The 13,223-nt window shown below is 32.8% G+C and overlaps 1 protein-coding gene across 4 annotated transcripts; it reads left to right on the top strand.

The window, feature by feature from the left end:
- The first annotated feature begins 5,510 nt into the window (after nt 1-5,510).
- LOC118044267 (uncharacterized) lies at nt 5,511-9,989 on the top strand. Of its 4 annotated transcripts, XM_035052500.2 has the most exons (4): nt 5,860-6,021; nt 6,126-7,788; nt 8,404-9,228; nt 9,405-9,989. In XM_035052500.2, exons 1-2 carry the CDS (start codon nt 6,010-6,012, stop codon nt 7,227-7,229), a joined length of 1,116 nt encoding a protein of 371 aa, XP_034908391.1. In that variant the 5' UTR covers nt 5,860-6,009; the 3' UTR covers nt 7,230-7,788; nt 8,404-9,228; nt 9,405-9,989. The 4 variants fall into 4 exon arrangements, with proteins under 4 accessions (XP_034908390.1, XP_034908389.1, XP_034908388.1 ...); XM_035052499.2 differs by having other exon boundaries at nt 5,511-7,788; nt 8,987-9,228; XM_035052498.2 differs by having other exon boundaries at nt 5,511-7,788; nt 8,873-9,228.
- Nucleotides 9,990-13,223: the final 3,234 nt, after the last annotated feature.

Here is a 13,223-nt window from a genome sequence, read left to right as displayed (position 1 = left end):
ATTTTCTAAACAAAGTGTAAAAACATGAATTCTCGTGTATTCAGATGAATTTAATAGTTTTTTTTAAAATATTATTTTAAAAATTTGAACCTAAAAGGTAAAGAAATAAAGAGCTTATTTTCTTAGTCATCAAGTCAACTCTTTAAAATTTATGTAACATTAACATTTATTATTTAACAATCAATATAGTGCTATTTAGTTTAATAAAAACAATAAATATTTATGAGTGGTGATGCAGGGATGGCTTAGATGGGTTGGCTCGGTGATAGATTGACTGATGCAACCTAAAAGCTAGCCTTTGGATGAGCCCACCGGCCCAACCCATCCAAGGAAATGAGAGTCATCTCATGCCTGGAAAACCGGTCTTGTATTTTTTGAGACGATTTCTTCTAGTATTAAAAATAAGCCTAAAACCAACGGAAAAAGAGATAATTAACTCATAAATTAAGCACCAAGTATAAAACCATCCATCCATTCTCTCTATCGGTATGCAACCCAAAGTACTTACATAACAAATATACTAAAAAGTATGGCAGATTTAGTGTAGCCACTTTATATTTTTCTATTCATCTATTTAATGATCATTTTGTTCTTCCCATCAAAAAAATAAATGTCTATCATAAGTCAGTCATTATTGATTTGTTTTAACAGTATTTTTGTCTATTAAATGTTTTCATAAACACTAAATAAACCAAAATACCCACGAGAGCAAAAAAAAATTAAATGGTGTGGGCAGGGGTGTTTAGGTATTTTTCTTTTATACACAAATAGAATACCCTTGTATGCAAGATATTTAGTTCATTGTTGTAAGGGATATTTTGGCCTTTTAACCTCAGTTTTTTTTGTTAATTGTATGTTTGGTTGATGATAATTATGTAATTTACTATTAAAATAATTATTTTATATTAAAAAAGTTGTTGGCCAGGGCACATCACACACCTGTACGATGAAGTCGACGTATAACGTTGGTTTTCAGGTGTCTAAAATAGTCGTCTGTCATATTAAATTATTCTTTATTGTCTCCTCTTTTATTATAGGTGGCACATGTATGTCAAATCTGGTTGGTGTGTCACAAGTGACCTTTTGTTTTCCTTCATTTTTTTCTCTCTCTTACCCAATAAATACACTATGGTCCTTTTTTATTATTTCATATTCAGACCTTTGAGTTTTGATTATTGGTTTTTAGTCATTTTTCCATTTTATTGAAGTTTTGTTTATTTTTAATTTAACCTTTGGTTCTTAATTTGTACATATAAGGTATTTCAATTCGGTCCATTTAGTTTTAATTTCTTAATTTTTTTCTCTTTATTCTTTTATCAAAATTTTTATGGTTTGCAATTTAATCCTTCAAATCAAAGTATATGATTTTTTTTTATTTAATGATAATAGTGATTTCAATTTGATCCTTTTTCTTTATATTTCTTATTGTTTTTCTTTGTTTTTTTATCAAAGTTTTTATAGTTATCAATTATATCCTTCAAATCAAGTTCATGGTTTTTTATTTTTTCAACAGCAGCAATAACAACAATAATAAATAATAGTAGTAGTAACAATAATAATAATATAATAATAATACTAGTGGTGGTGGTAATGGAGTAGTAGTAACAATAATATTATTGTTGTAGTAACACCATTGTTATCACTCTACTACTATTACAAATAATATTATAATTTTTTTCATCAATTTTATTATTTATTATTTAATTTTTAAAAATTAGACTTTGTGATTTTTTTAGATTATATATTTCAAGTTTAATGACTCGACTCATAGTATTTTATTTTTAAATCTTTATAATTCTTTTTTATTTTTAATTAGGTTATTTTATTCATATAATTTAGATTATAAAGTTAACGAGACATCTCATGTTGACTTTGCTTTAGTTAGGTGTTTTTATATATATTTGTAGAAACGGTTTTTATATCTTTTTTTTTACTCATTTTCAGTACCTAAACATTGTTTTTTTATTCAAAAAGTTATACAGCCCCGTGACAAAAGCATGGGTAAGGAAGCTAGTGAATAGATAAGACCGAAGTTCATTTGTTAAAAAAACAATAAAATAAAAATAGAATTTGAAAAATTATATATATACTAAAAGGAAAATGTGTTTTTTATGTAGAGATTGTATAATTATAAATTTTGTCAATTTGTTTTACTGTAGCGGTACTGTTTGTTGTGGCAAAATTATAATTTTCTTTTTTAGTTTTAGAAAACAAGTTTTTCTTTTTTTTTTTTCTTTATACTTAGTATTTTTATCATTTTAACTTTTATTACTATTTTTTTCTTATTTTTATTTTTTTGGAAATGGAGTTTTTCCTGTAGAAATGATATAATTGTAAATTCTATTATTTTTATCATTTTACAGTTGGCCTACTTATCACCATTTTTTTTCTTATCTTTGTTTTTTTTTTTTTTTGTAATATGTTTTTTAGTTTTTCCTTTACACTTTTTTTTGAAAAAAAATATTTTATTTTTATTTGTTACACTTTAAATATTTATTACTCTACACTTAACCTATTTTTAATATTCTATTTTTTTTTTCTTATCTTTTTCTTTTTGTAATTTGTTTTTTTTTTAAACTTTTTTTTTAAAAAATTATTATATAAGGGACTAAGGAAATGGTGTTTCACTATAATGATTGCAAACAATTTCATTTTCAGCTATGTTAAAAATTAGCTTGAGATCTTACATATTTTCATTAACACATATAATCTTTACTATATTTTATTATATGTAAGTTTTATTTTTAATTCATGATTATATTTACATGATTTGGGTTGGGGTTTTTTGTTAAATTAGACTAAATATTAACCCGATAAAATTCAATTGATATGGTTGAGTTTTTAACAATCCATTTAACTTAGTCAGCATTAATTCAAATTCAGATGAGTGAATACTAAAGAAAAAAAAAGAACAAAATAATATTATTTTTAATAAAAATATTTAATCTAGGTTCATCCAATAACCTAATAGTCCAAGCATTTCTTTAAGTCAATTTGATAATCGAGTTTCACAATGGCTAATTGAACTTAACAGAAAAGAAAAAATAGATAACAAAAAATATATTTTGGCAATGAATTCCCTAGATTATCTAAACCAAATTATAAAGCTTTATTTTGATATATTTTATTTTTATTTATCTTGCATTATTTTTTGGATCAAAAGGAGGGCATTGTTCTAAATTAACATCAAACATAATTTAGATGTTACAACTTCACAAATGTCATTCATGATTAAACTTGAACACAGAGAATGGGTTTTTTGATAAGTTCACTGAACATCATCCACGTTCAAATTCAAGAAATAAGCATGAGTTGCATTATTTTTTTTCTATTTAAATGCTATTTCTATATAAGGCGGTCAAGTAACATCATCCTGTGAGCTTTTTTTTTTTCTTTAAATTTATTGATGTATTTGTGAATTATGAAATTTTCTTAGTTTAGAATCTAAATTTTAAATTGACAATTTTGTTTTTTATATATAATTAATTATCGATCTTCCTAATTAAAAAAAAGTATTTTTTTTTATAATATATATAAATTATTTAGGAAGTAGATAGGTGGCTTGTATTATATTGCGAGTCAGGCTAAATTTTTTTTTTATGTAAAATAGTGTTCTCAAGTGTTGTCAATGTATTTTATAGAAGAGAAAAAAATTCCACGACTTGATATTATAAAAAGAAAATTTAAAAAAAATATATGATTGACAATCCTGAAGAATCCAAACATATAAGGATGAAATGAAAAAAAAAAAGTTAACACAAAAAAGTCTAAAAACAAAGAACCAACAAATCTAGGTGAGGTTGCCAAAACTTGCAAGTGAGATCATGCGAACGAGATAACACAATAGAAAAATAAATGGTGGGTTAACCTGTGACCTGTGACTTAGGATGTGTTTGAGTTCAAAAGAAATTTGGGGAGAATTTACCTAGTGTGAAATAATAAAAAACATGGGCTAGCCCTTGACTTGGTCAACCTATGACAAACCTAGTTAAACCTGGGTTAAAACTGATTGATTATTTCCTTCTTCTTCTTCTTTTTTTCCTAGAATGAAGTTATTTTTTATTTATAAAAAGGATAATAAAAAACATGGGCTAGCCTTTGACTTGGTCATGACAAACCTAGTCAAACCTGGGTTAAAACTGATTGATTATTTCCTTCTTTTTTTTCTTTTTTTTTTTTCTAGAATGAAGTCATTTTTTATTTATAAAAGGGCTAAAAATAAAAATTTAAAATAAAAAAATTCAGGGTCTAAGTTTAAATATCATCAAACTTTGAATTGAAATGTAAAATTAAAAAGAAAAATCAAATTAACAAAATAATCCAAAATAGAAAATAAAAATCAAGAGAATGAGGACCAAATTAAAAAAAAAAATAAAAAACCAAGATCATGGATCCAAGAATGAGATTGTAAACAAATTAAAATTTGGTAAAAGGGTTAAAAATTAAAATTTGAAACAAAACATCTAAGGCATAACCTTAAATATCATCAAACTTTGAATTGAAGGGTAAAATTCACAAAAGAATCCAAATAAAAAAATAAAGACCAAGAAAATAAAGACCAAACTTTAAGAAATTAAAAATCAATATTATGGATCCAAAGAAGAAATTGAAAACAAATTAAAATCTGACAAAAACAAAGCTAAGAATCAAACTTAAAAACTAAAACATTAAGGGTCAAATATGAAATGTTATAAAATAAAAGGATAAAATTAATTTTATTTACCAACACGAAACTCGACAGGAAAAAAAGAGAGAAAAGGAAAAGAAAAGAACGTTGTGGAGCTTCAAATGCTATAGTGGAAGCTAGCATTCTTTCATCGAATGGTGGCTCATATGACACTTAGTGCCTGTTTGACATTGCGGCCAAATCAGCTTTTCGAAAAAATTCAAATTTTTTTTTTGCTAGAATTGAGTGCGGTTTGTACCTTTTGGATCGTTTTGATGTGTTGATATCAAAAATGATTTTTAAAAAATGAAAAAACATTATTGACATGCTTTTCGGTACGAAAAGCTATTTGAAAAGCAACCGCTACCACACTCCCAAACACCCTCTTAAAAAGTATGAAGTCATCCCATACATTGACGCTTGCATGGAACATGCCATTGATTTTTTTTAAAATATATTTTAAAAATAAAAAAGATTGAATCATCCTTAACCCAACTTCATTTCTATAGAAAAACATATAGAAAATAACAAAAACACTACTCAAAGCTTAGAAAATTCGGTTTTAGAAACAATTTAGTTATTCCAATTAAAAAAAACATAAAAAATAAAAAATACCCCTTAAAATAATTAAATAGAAATAACTTTTAAAGATAATTTAGTAGTTTTGGTGACCATAAAAATGAGATGACTGTAATAACCCTTATAAATTTGACAATCACATTTAAACTCTTATAAAATAATTTCAAATTACCCTTCTAGCAAAAAGATAAAATGATAAATTTACTGTGCAAAGAACACTAAATTGTAAGTGTACAGGAGTGAAGAACTGAGATACTTTACCTTTCGATATCATAGTGTGAAAGTTTATTCGAAAATAAAACAAAAGGAAGCCAAAAACCCTGTGAGCTCCTCCTCACCTCCAACAATGTTCTGTCACGCTCGATCTCATCTCCGCCGCCCCAACATCACACTAACCACCACTCTCCTCCGTACTCTAACCACCGTCGGCCCCGCCGCCTATCCTGAGATCCCACTCCTCCAAGAATCTACCTCCTACACAGTAACGCCCCCAATAAAACCCTGGCCTCAACGTCTCTACCCAAAACGCCTAATCTCCATGATTACCCACCAAGAAAATCTCGACCTCGCCTTCCAAATCTTCGATTACGCTGGAAAATATCACCCTGGTTTCTCCCATACGTACGCCACTTACCACTCCATCATCGACAAGCTCTCTCGTGCTCGCGCCTTTGATGGGGTAGAATCTCTACTCTCTCAACTGTCACGTAACTCCTCTCACATCAAATGCGGCGACGATGTTTTTATCTCTGTAATTCGCAATTATGGCCTTGCAGGTAGGCCTAGCTTAGCCCTCAAAACATTTACGCGAATCAAAGAAGAATTCAGTATGCAGCCTTCTGTGAAATTATTGAATACTTTATTGAATGTTTTTGTGCAGAATAAAAGGTATGATTTAGTGGGTTCTACGTTGAAAAATTGTAAAGATAAATATGGGGTTTTGCCTAATGTGTTTAGTTTTAATATTTTGATTAAGGCTCTTTGTAAAAAGAATGACGTTGAAAATGCTCTTATAGTGTTTGATGAAATGCCCACGATGGGAATGATTCCAAATCTGGTGACTTATACGACAATTTTAGGTGGGTTTGTTTCACGGGGCGATTTGGTTAATGCTGAGAAGGTTTTTAGTGAGATTTTGGATAAAGGGTGGTTGCCGGATGCGACTACTTATACAGTTTTGATGGTTGGGTATTGTAAACAAGGGAGGTTGAGTGATGCTATTAAGGTAATGGATAATATGGAGTATAACGGGGTGGAGCCGAATGAGGTTACTTATGGGGTTATGATTGAAGCTTATTGTAAAGAGAAAAAATCTGGTGAAGCTCGTAACTTGATTGATGATATGCTTGATAAGAAGTTTTTGCCAAGTTCGACCCTTTGTTGTAAGGTTATTGATGTGTTATGTGAGGACGGGAAGGTGGAGAATGCTTGTCATTTGTGGAAGAGGATGTTAGAGAAGAATTGTTTGCCAGATAATGCAATAATGAGCACACTTATACATTGGCTTTGTAAGGAGGGGAAAGTGTGGGAAGCCAGGAAATTGTTTGATGAGTTTGAGCAAGGTACAATTCCAAGTCTTATGACATATAATACTCTCATTGCAGGGATGTGTGAGAGAGGGGAGTTGAATGAGGCGGGCAGGTTGTGGGATGATATGGTGGAGAAGCGTTGCAGGCCCAATGCTTTTACATATAATATGTTGATTAAGGGTTTTGTGAGGGCTGGGAGTGTGAAGGAGGGAGTTAGGATTCTTGAAGAGATGTTGGATAATGGGTGCTTGCCTAACAAGTCAACATACACATTATTGATTGAGGGGTTACAGGAATTGGGAATGGAAGGAGATGTGGATAAGGTTGTGTCTATGGCCATGGCAAGCAGAGAAGTAGATGCTGATTCCTGGGATCTCTTCTTGCACAAGATTGTTGGTGATCTGGATTGTGGGACTGGTGCTCTTGATAGATTGTTAATGGAAAGTGCTACATAGAGATCCATTCATTGGGCTTCATACAGTAATGGACGAAGTGGTATTCGATTATTCAAGGGCACTGACTGCAGAAGCTCCCAGTAATTTATGGAGCTGCTAAAGAGGTTAAAGTTCACTTAGCAGGTGCTCTCTCTGTTGGTTTGGATGTCACTGTTAGGAGAGACTGAAATGCTCTGTGAAGCAGCAAGAGGAGCATATTGCAGGATTTTATGTTCAAACTGGCCTCAATTGCTGAACTACAGAGCAGATAACTGAGGATTTTTTAGCACCTCTAGTTTTAATAGATTGTTGGTAGTTTTCAAGATCATGCTTGCATTGGTGAATGAGCTGCCCAAAACACATGAGCTGCAGTTAGTTAATAAGTTATGTAAAATTTGTTGCTTATGTAGTCAGAAAATTCTATCCAAGGGTAGGACATTGGTATTCTTAAAGCTTTGAAAGAAGAGGTGCGCAATGTGAGGACCTGGTTTCTCTCTCTCTCTCTCTCTCTCTCACACACGCATAACCACAGAGGAAGCATCTGCTAGGTCTGAGTGCGAGCTCAGAGATACAGAATAAGGTAACTACTTTCTCTTTCTCTCACATGCATCACTGATGGATGTTCTCATGTTTTACTATGGGGTGAGTAATGTAATGTATTCTTCTCCTTGTATTTAAATTTTATTTTTTGTTTACTGGGTGCCAGTAAGTTTTAGTTTTACCCCCCCTCTTTCTCTCTGTTTTTTTTTTTAATAATAATTCATGCTTTTGCAACAGTGATTTTGATTTGAATAATTTGGTTAATACCACCATAATTTAAGCGTCCTTTTGCTATGGATGAAGCTTTTCAATGTTATGTTTATTGGTAAAAGGGAAAAGTTGAATTCTTTCAACTATTAATACCTAATTTGGCGCATTAGAAGGCCTAGCCTCAGAATTTTAATTGTTACTTCAAATGTTGGTCGCTCTTTTGCTTTTCTTTTTCTCTTAGCAACTAATGCTTATAAATTTGATTTTAACTGACTGACTTCTTTCAATTTAAGCCCATAATTTGTATGTTAAAATGATGAAACTTTCAACCATGTTTGTCTATTGTTTTCTCCTTTCATCTGCTATTACTGGCAAACTATGTGGCCTGCTTGCTGGAACTGTAAAATTCTATGAAACCTTAAATCTTGACTGTTGTGTGGAACAGGGATTTGGCTTAAGTGTCAAATTGTGGGGCAGTGCCTTGTTAGAAATCATGGAATACAGACATGCATAACAGCCTGCTTCTGAGAAGAACATCTCTTTTTATTTTTATTTTTTGCGTAGTATGTCAATGGAGGAAAAATATAAGGATCAAATCTAGCTAAACATATGGTAGCAATATTGAGAGAACATAACTGATTTTTCTCATAACATAACAATGAATCTCTGTTGGAAGATCTTTTCAGCTATTGGCTGTAATCTTAAGATGGTCAGCCATTATAAAACTGCTGGCAATGAATTCTTCTTCTTCTTCTATTTATTTTCCTTTTTGCGTGTGTGATAAGGATGGAAGATTACAATCAGTGTGGCTGAATATATTCAGTTTTCTTCCACTTTATTCGTTGTAAATTAACTTATGTTCTAAAATGATTGAGCTTGGCCGTATATTGGTGGTTCATTTGTGAATATTGAAGATTGTGGAATGCAAGGAATAGAAGACTAGAGCTTGATGTCTCTGTAATCTTCCCGTGAAGCAATTACTGATTAGCTTAGGCCATCTGTCAGTTCTTGATCTCCTCTCTTTCCAGGCAGTTTGCAAGTGTGGCATTCTTAATTCTTGAAATTTCCCATGCTAACATTGCAAAACCAAGCACATAAAAGGCTCCCATGGTTTCTGATCCTGAGGACCCAGCAACCCAAAAGAACATGTGCCAATCCTTCAGTCACTAGACCGTTTGCTGTTTACAACATGCAAGTTAGGACTTGTCTACGAGGCATGTTCATACTACTGACATACAAGAACTACATGGAACATGATCCTTACGTCCAGGTATGGGTGGCTTCCCAATTCTTTTTCTACAGCAAAAGTTGACCTTCTCATCATGGATGTATCTGAATTATGCTCTCCTGTATTTGACATTTCAGCACCGCCTAGTCATTGGTTTGCATGTTGTTTCTTATATGCTGCAACGTTTCTAATGAGAAGTTTCGGGTTTGTTTATGTAGCCTTAGAAAACCTGCATTGACCACAGGAGTCTATGGGGAGAAAATCGATGGAAATTTTATGGTCCAGGTGCTGTTGTTAATACTCTATTCGTCAATGGATAATGGTCCTGTTTTCATCAGATGGATGATTCTAGCACTTCTGATGTTGTGAGTAGAAGTTGGAAGCTCTTGGATCCACCAAAGGCTAGAAGAAATGACGTGTATGGAAATGCCAAAACAGTGTCGTAAGTGATCAAGAATGGTGGCCAAGTGTTTATGCTTGGTCATAATGCTACTTGGTATGTAATTGCGTTAAGGGATCCTCAAAAAATTTGAGTATTTATAGCAATAAACATGACTTCCTGAACAGACAAGAATTCGTGTTTCGCGTCAATGTAATCAGCTATCAAGCAGCTACAGCATGGCTTAGCAGCTAAGACTCATTCAACTTGGATGCATGATGTAGCGTGTGTGATACTGTGATTCAGATGGCTATGTACTTATCTTTTAATTTTTATATTTCTAGGAAAAAACATAAAAATGAAATAAACTGAAAAAGAATTTGAAAAAGGATTGAATATATGGTTTCTGATAAAAAGGGAGCTAATAGATGGTTCTTGTTAAACTCTAGGAACTTGTTTGTAATTAAATCTTTTCCGAGTTAGAGACATGAATGGTGCTTGGAATTTGCAACGATAGGCGATAGGCAATAGCATCCCTTTTCTTCCCTTCCAAAAAGAAAAAAATATGTTGATGACCAGTTACTTTCCTTGCAAGTCCCGCTATCTCATGGCTTCTATGAACTTTCGCGGTCGTCTGACACGCCAAAATCGGCCAACGAGACTATGGTCCCTACTGTTCGATAAAATGCCTGAACGAACTATAGCTTCATCAAACGCCGTGATTTTAACGGGGCAAGTTGAAGTAGTTGTTTTCCTTACTTTCGCTAAAGCACCGCTATAATATTCTTCTCGGTGAGGCCACTTTTAGTACTGTTTGTTTTGTTTTTTTATGCAAATTGTTTGTTAAACGAGGACGTTGAGTTGTTTTTTTGGTGAATTACATGATGGAATGGGTTATTGTGGGGTATGATGCATGTGGGTTATTGAACGGTGCTCATCTCGAGGTATACAAAGATGAGAACGGTTGAGGAAAAGGCTCTGGCATTGTTTAAATGGATGAGGAAGAGTGGAAAGGTGATGCCCAATGAGTATAATTTAGATTGTGTTTGAAGGTTTGTGGAAAGCTTGGTGCTTTAAGTGAAGGGATGGCCGTTCATGGGTTCTTACAAAATTTGGTTTGGAATGTGATCAATGAGCTGGTGCTGCTTTGATTGAGTTGTATTGTAATTGCGAGATATCGGCAATGCCAAGAGATTTTATAATGAAAGGATTAGCCCATGTTCAAGTGCTTCGAATTTACTTATGCGGGGGATTGAAGATGCGGAGTTGATATTTAACAAATTGAACGAGAAAAATTCAGTTGTGTAATTTGATGGTTGAAGGATAAGAATGAGTAGCTGAGTTGAGGACCAGAGAGATTGTTTGAGACAATGCCTCGCAAAGCTATATTTCCTTTGAATATTATTATGATTTCTGTGTATTCAAAGAATGGTGAAATTGACAAGGTTTTGATGCTTTTGAAGAATCCAAAGGCGAAAGAAATCCTGTCTCTTGGAACTCAATGATGCAAGGTTACATTTAAAATGACTGGCTCGAAGAAGCCTTGAAACTATATGAGACCGTGAGCTGATTGTTAATAGACTTCACAAGATCAACATTTTCTGTTCTATTTTCATGATTGATCAGCCATGGATCATTCCAACTAGGGCAGATGCTTCCTGCCATCTTGAGCATAACGCCATTTGTATCAAATGTTGATGGTGGAACTTTTCTTGTTGATATGTATTCCATATGTGGGAGCATATTTGATGCTCAGAAATCTCACTCTTGGCCCGTTGTGGCTGTTTGGACAGCTCTTATTAATGGATATGCACGTCTGGACTTGGCTCTGAAGCCATTATGCTGTTTAAGCACATGTTAGAGCTAAAGGTGGTCTCTAATGGAGCTACTTTTGCTGGGAATTTCTTCTTCCTATGGCCGTGCTACCCTAGGCAAGGAAGGGATGGGATTCTGCTACACAATGGATGAATATTATGGAGCAACTCCATCTTTAGAACATTAAGCATGCGTGGTGGATCTTCTGGATCGAGCAGGGTAACTACTATAAGCAATTCCAATTCAAGTAGATATTGTCATTTGGACAGCTTTTCTCAATGCTTGCTGGTTTTGGAAAGTAATGGAAGCGGGTGATAGGGTGGCCAAGCTTTTGTTCAGTTCGGATACCAAGCCAAACTCAGCTAATGTCATTTTGTCTAACATATATATATATATATATATATATGCAGCATGTGGAAAGTGGGGAGAGAAGCTGCATGTGAGAAATGGATTGAGAGACTTGAAGTGAACACATCCACATTGCACTATAATTTATAACACTTCGGAACAACTTACAGCAAATCTAATATTCTTTTCTCATTTAACTGTTTTTCCCTTTCAATGACAGATGATTATTGTTTTAGGGAATCAGATCCATGATTAAGCTTATTTTACTGGTTGTTTAATTTATGTTTCTCTCTACTAATTAACAGGTATAAATGATGCGAGTGATATAAAAGAAACAGAACAGATCACTTTCCTAGCTTATTCTAGTGGTATGATCTAAATTTAAGCTTTATATTGCTCATTGAAAATTATTCCACTGTTCATATTCATGTGAAAAGAGCAAGTTACTTATGTCATGTAGTCTGCTATAAAGTGTTCTTTATTAAAGCTGTTGTACTACAACTTGGATGCACTTCAGATGCTGCGTTTTTCGTTTCCTTAACCACATTTATGTTTTCGAGGTTGATCTGTTGCAGTAATTGTTCCACTTGAGTGGTCACTTTTCAGAATCTTTTTTTGGTTCTGTTTATTTTTTCACCTATGATCATGCTGGAACTCATTCCCTGTAATTGCCGACAATGGTTGGCTTCTCATCACGAATGTTATTGTTCCAAATTTCAGCATTGAATTTCTGTCTTCGTTTTCATGGTTGTGATTCATCAGGATATTGGACAATGAAAGCTGGCTGGCACTTCTCAAGCCTGTGGATTCTCAGAATATATCCTGTGTCGGAATAACGCTTCATGCACATTAGAGCAGGTCTGGTTATTCTGCTCATACTAATAATAATAATAGTGATAACAATAATAACAGTGTTATTGATTTATTGTCACTTTTGCATTTTTGAAAATTGATAGTTGAACTATATAAAGAGACTTTAAAAGAAATTCTTTCCTAGGTTGAGGTAGACCTGTGATTTGGAGTCTGATTTTAATTTAATCAGGTTTTGATATTAACCTCATTAAATCAGGATGGCTTATTAGATTGACTCATAATCTATTTAATCTGGTAAAATCAGACTTAAACCTGACCTGATAAAAACAAGAGATTTAAATAATAAAAAACTTAAAAGATATCATTTTAGATCAAAATGATAGAGCCAATAACTCAATAGGTTGGCCCGTGATCTAATGACCCTTACCCTTTTTCGTTTTAGATCAAAATAATAGAGACTTTCCAACCGTGGTGCCAAACACTAGTGAGGACATGAAAACAAATCAGTTGACCTAGTTTGGCCACTTTTTACCTTTTGCTAGTGAGGACATGAACACAAATCATTCCTTTTAGTTTCCCCAAAGATACAAGTAGTTATTTATGTCTTTTAGATGGCCTTTTTAGCAATCATTGGAAGGGCATTGTTCTGGTATATGCTGAATAGAAACAGTGGACGTCACGA

The sequence above is a fragment of the Populus alba genome, chromosome 12, assembly GCF_005239225.2.
Source record: "Populus alba chromosome 12, ASM523922v2, whole genome shotgun sequence".
NCBI classification, from domain to species: Eukaryota; Viridiplantae; Streptophyta; class Magnoliopsida; order Malpighiales; family Salicaceae; genus Populus; species Populus alba.
This window is presented reverse-complemented; position numbering and strand designations above follow the sequence as displayed.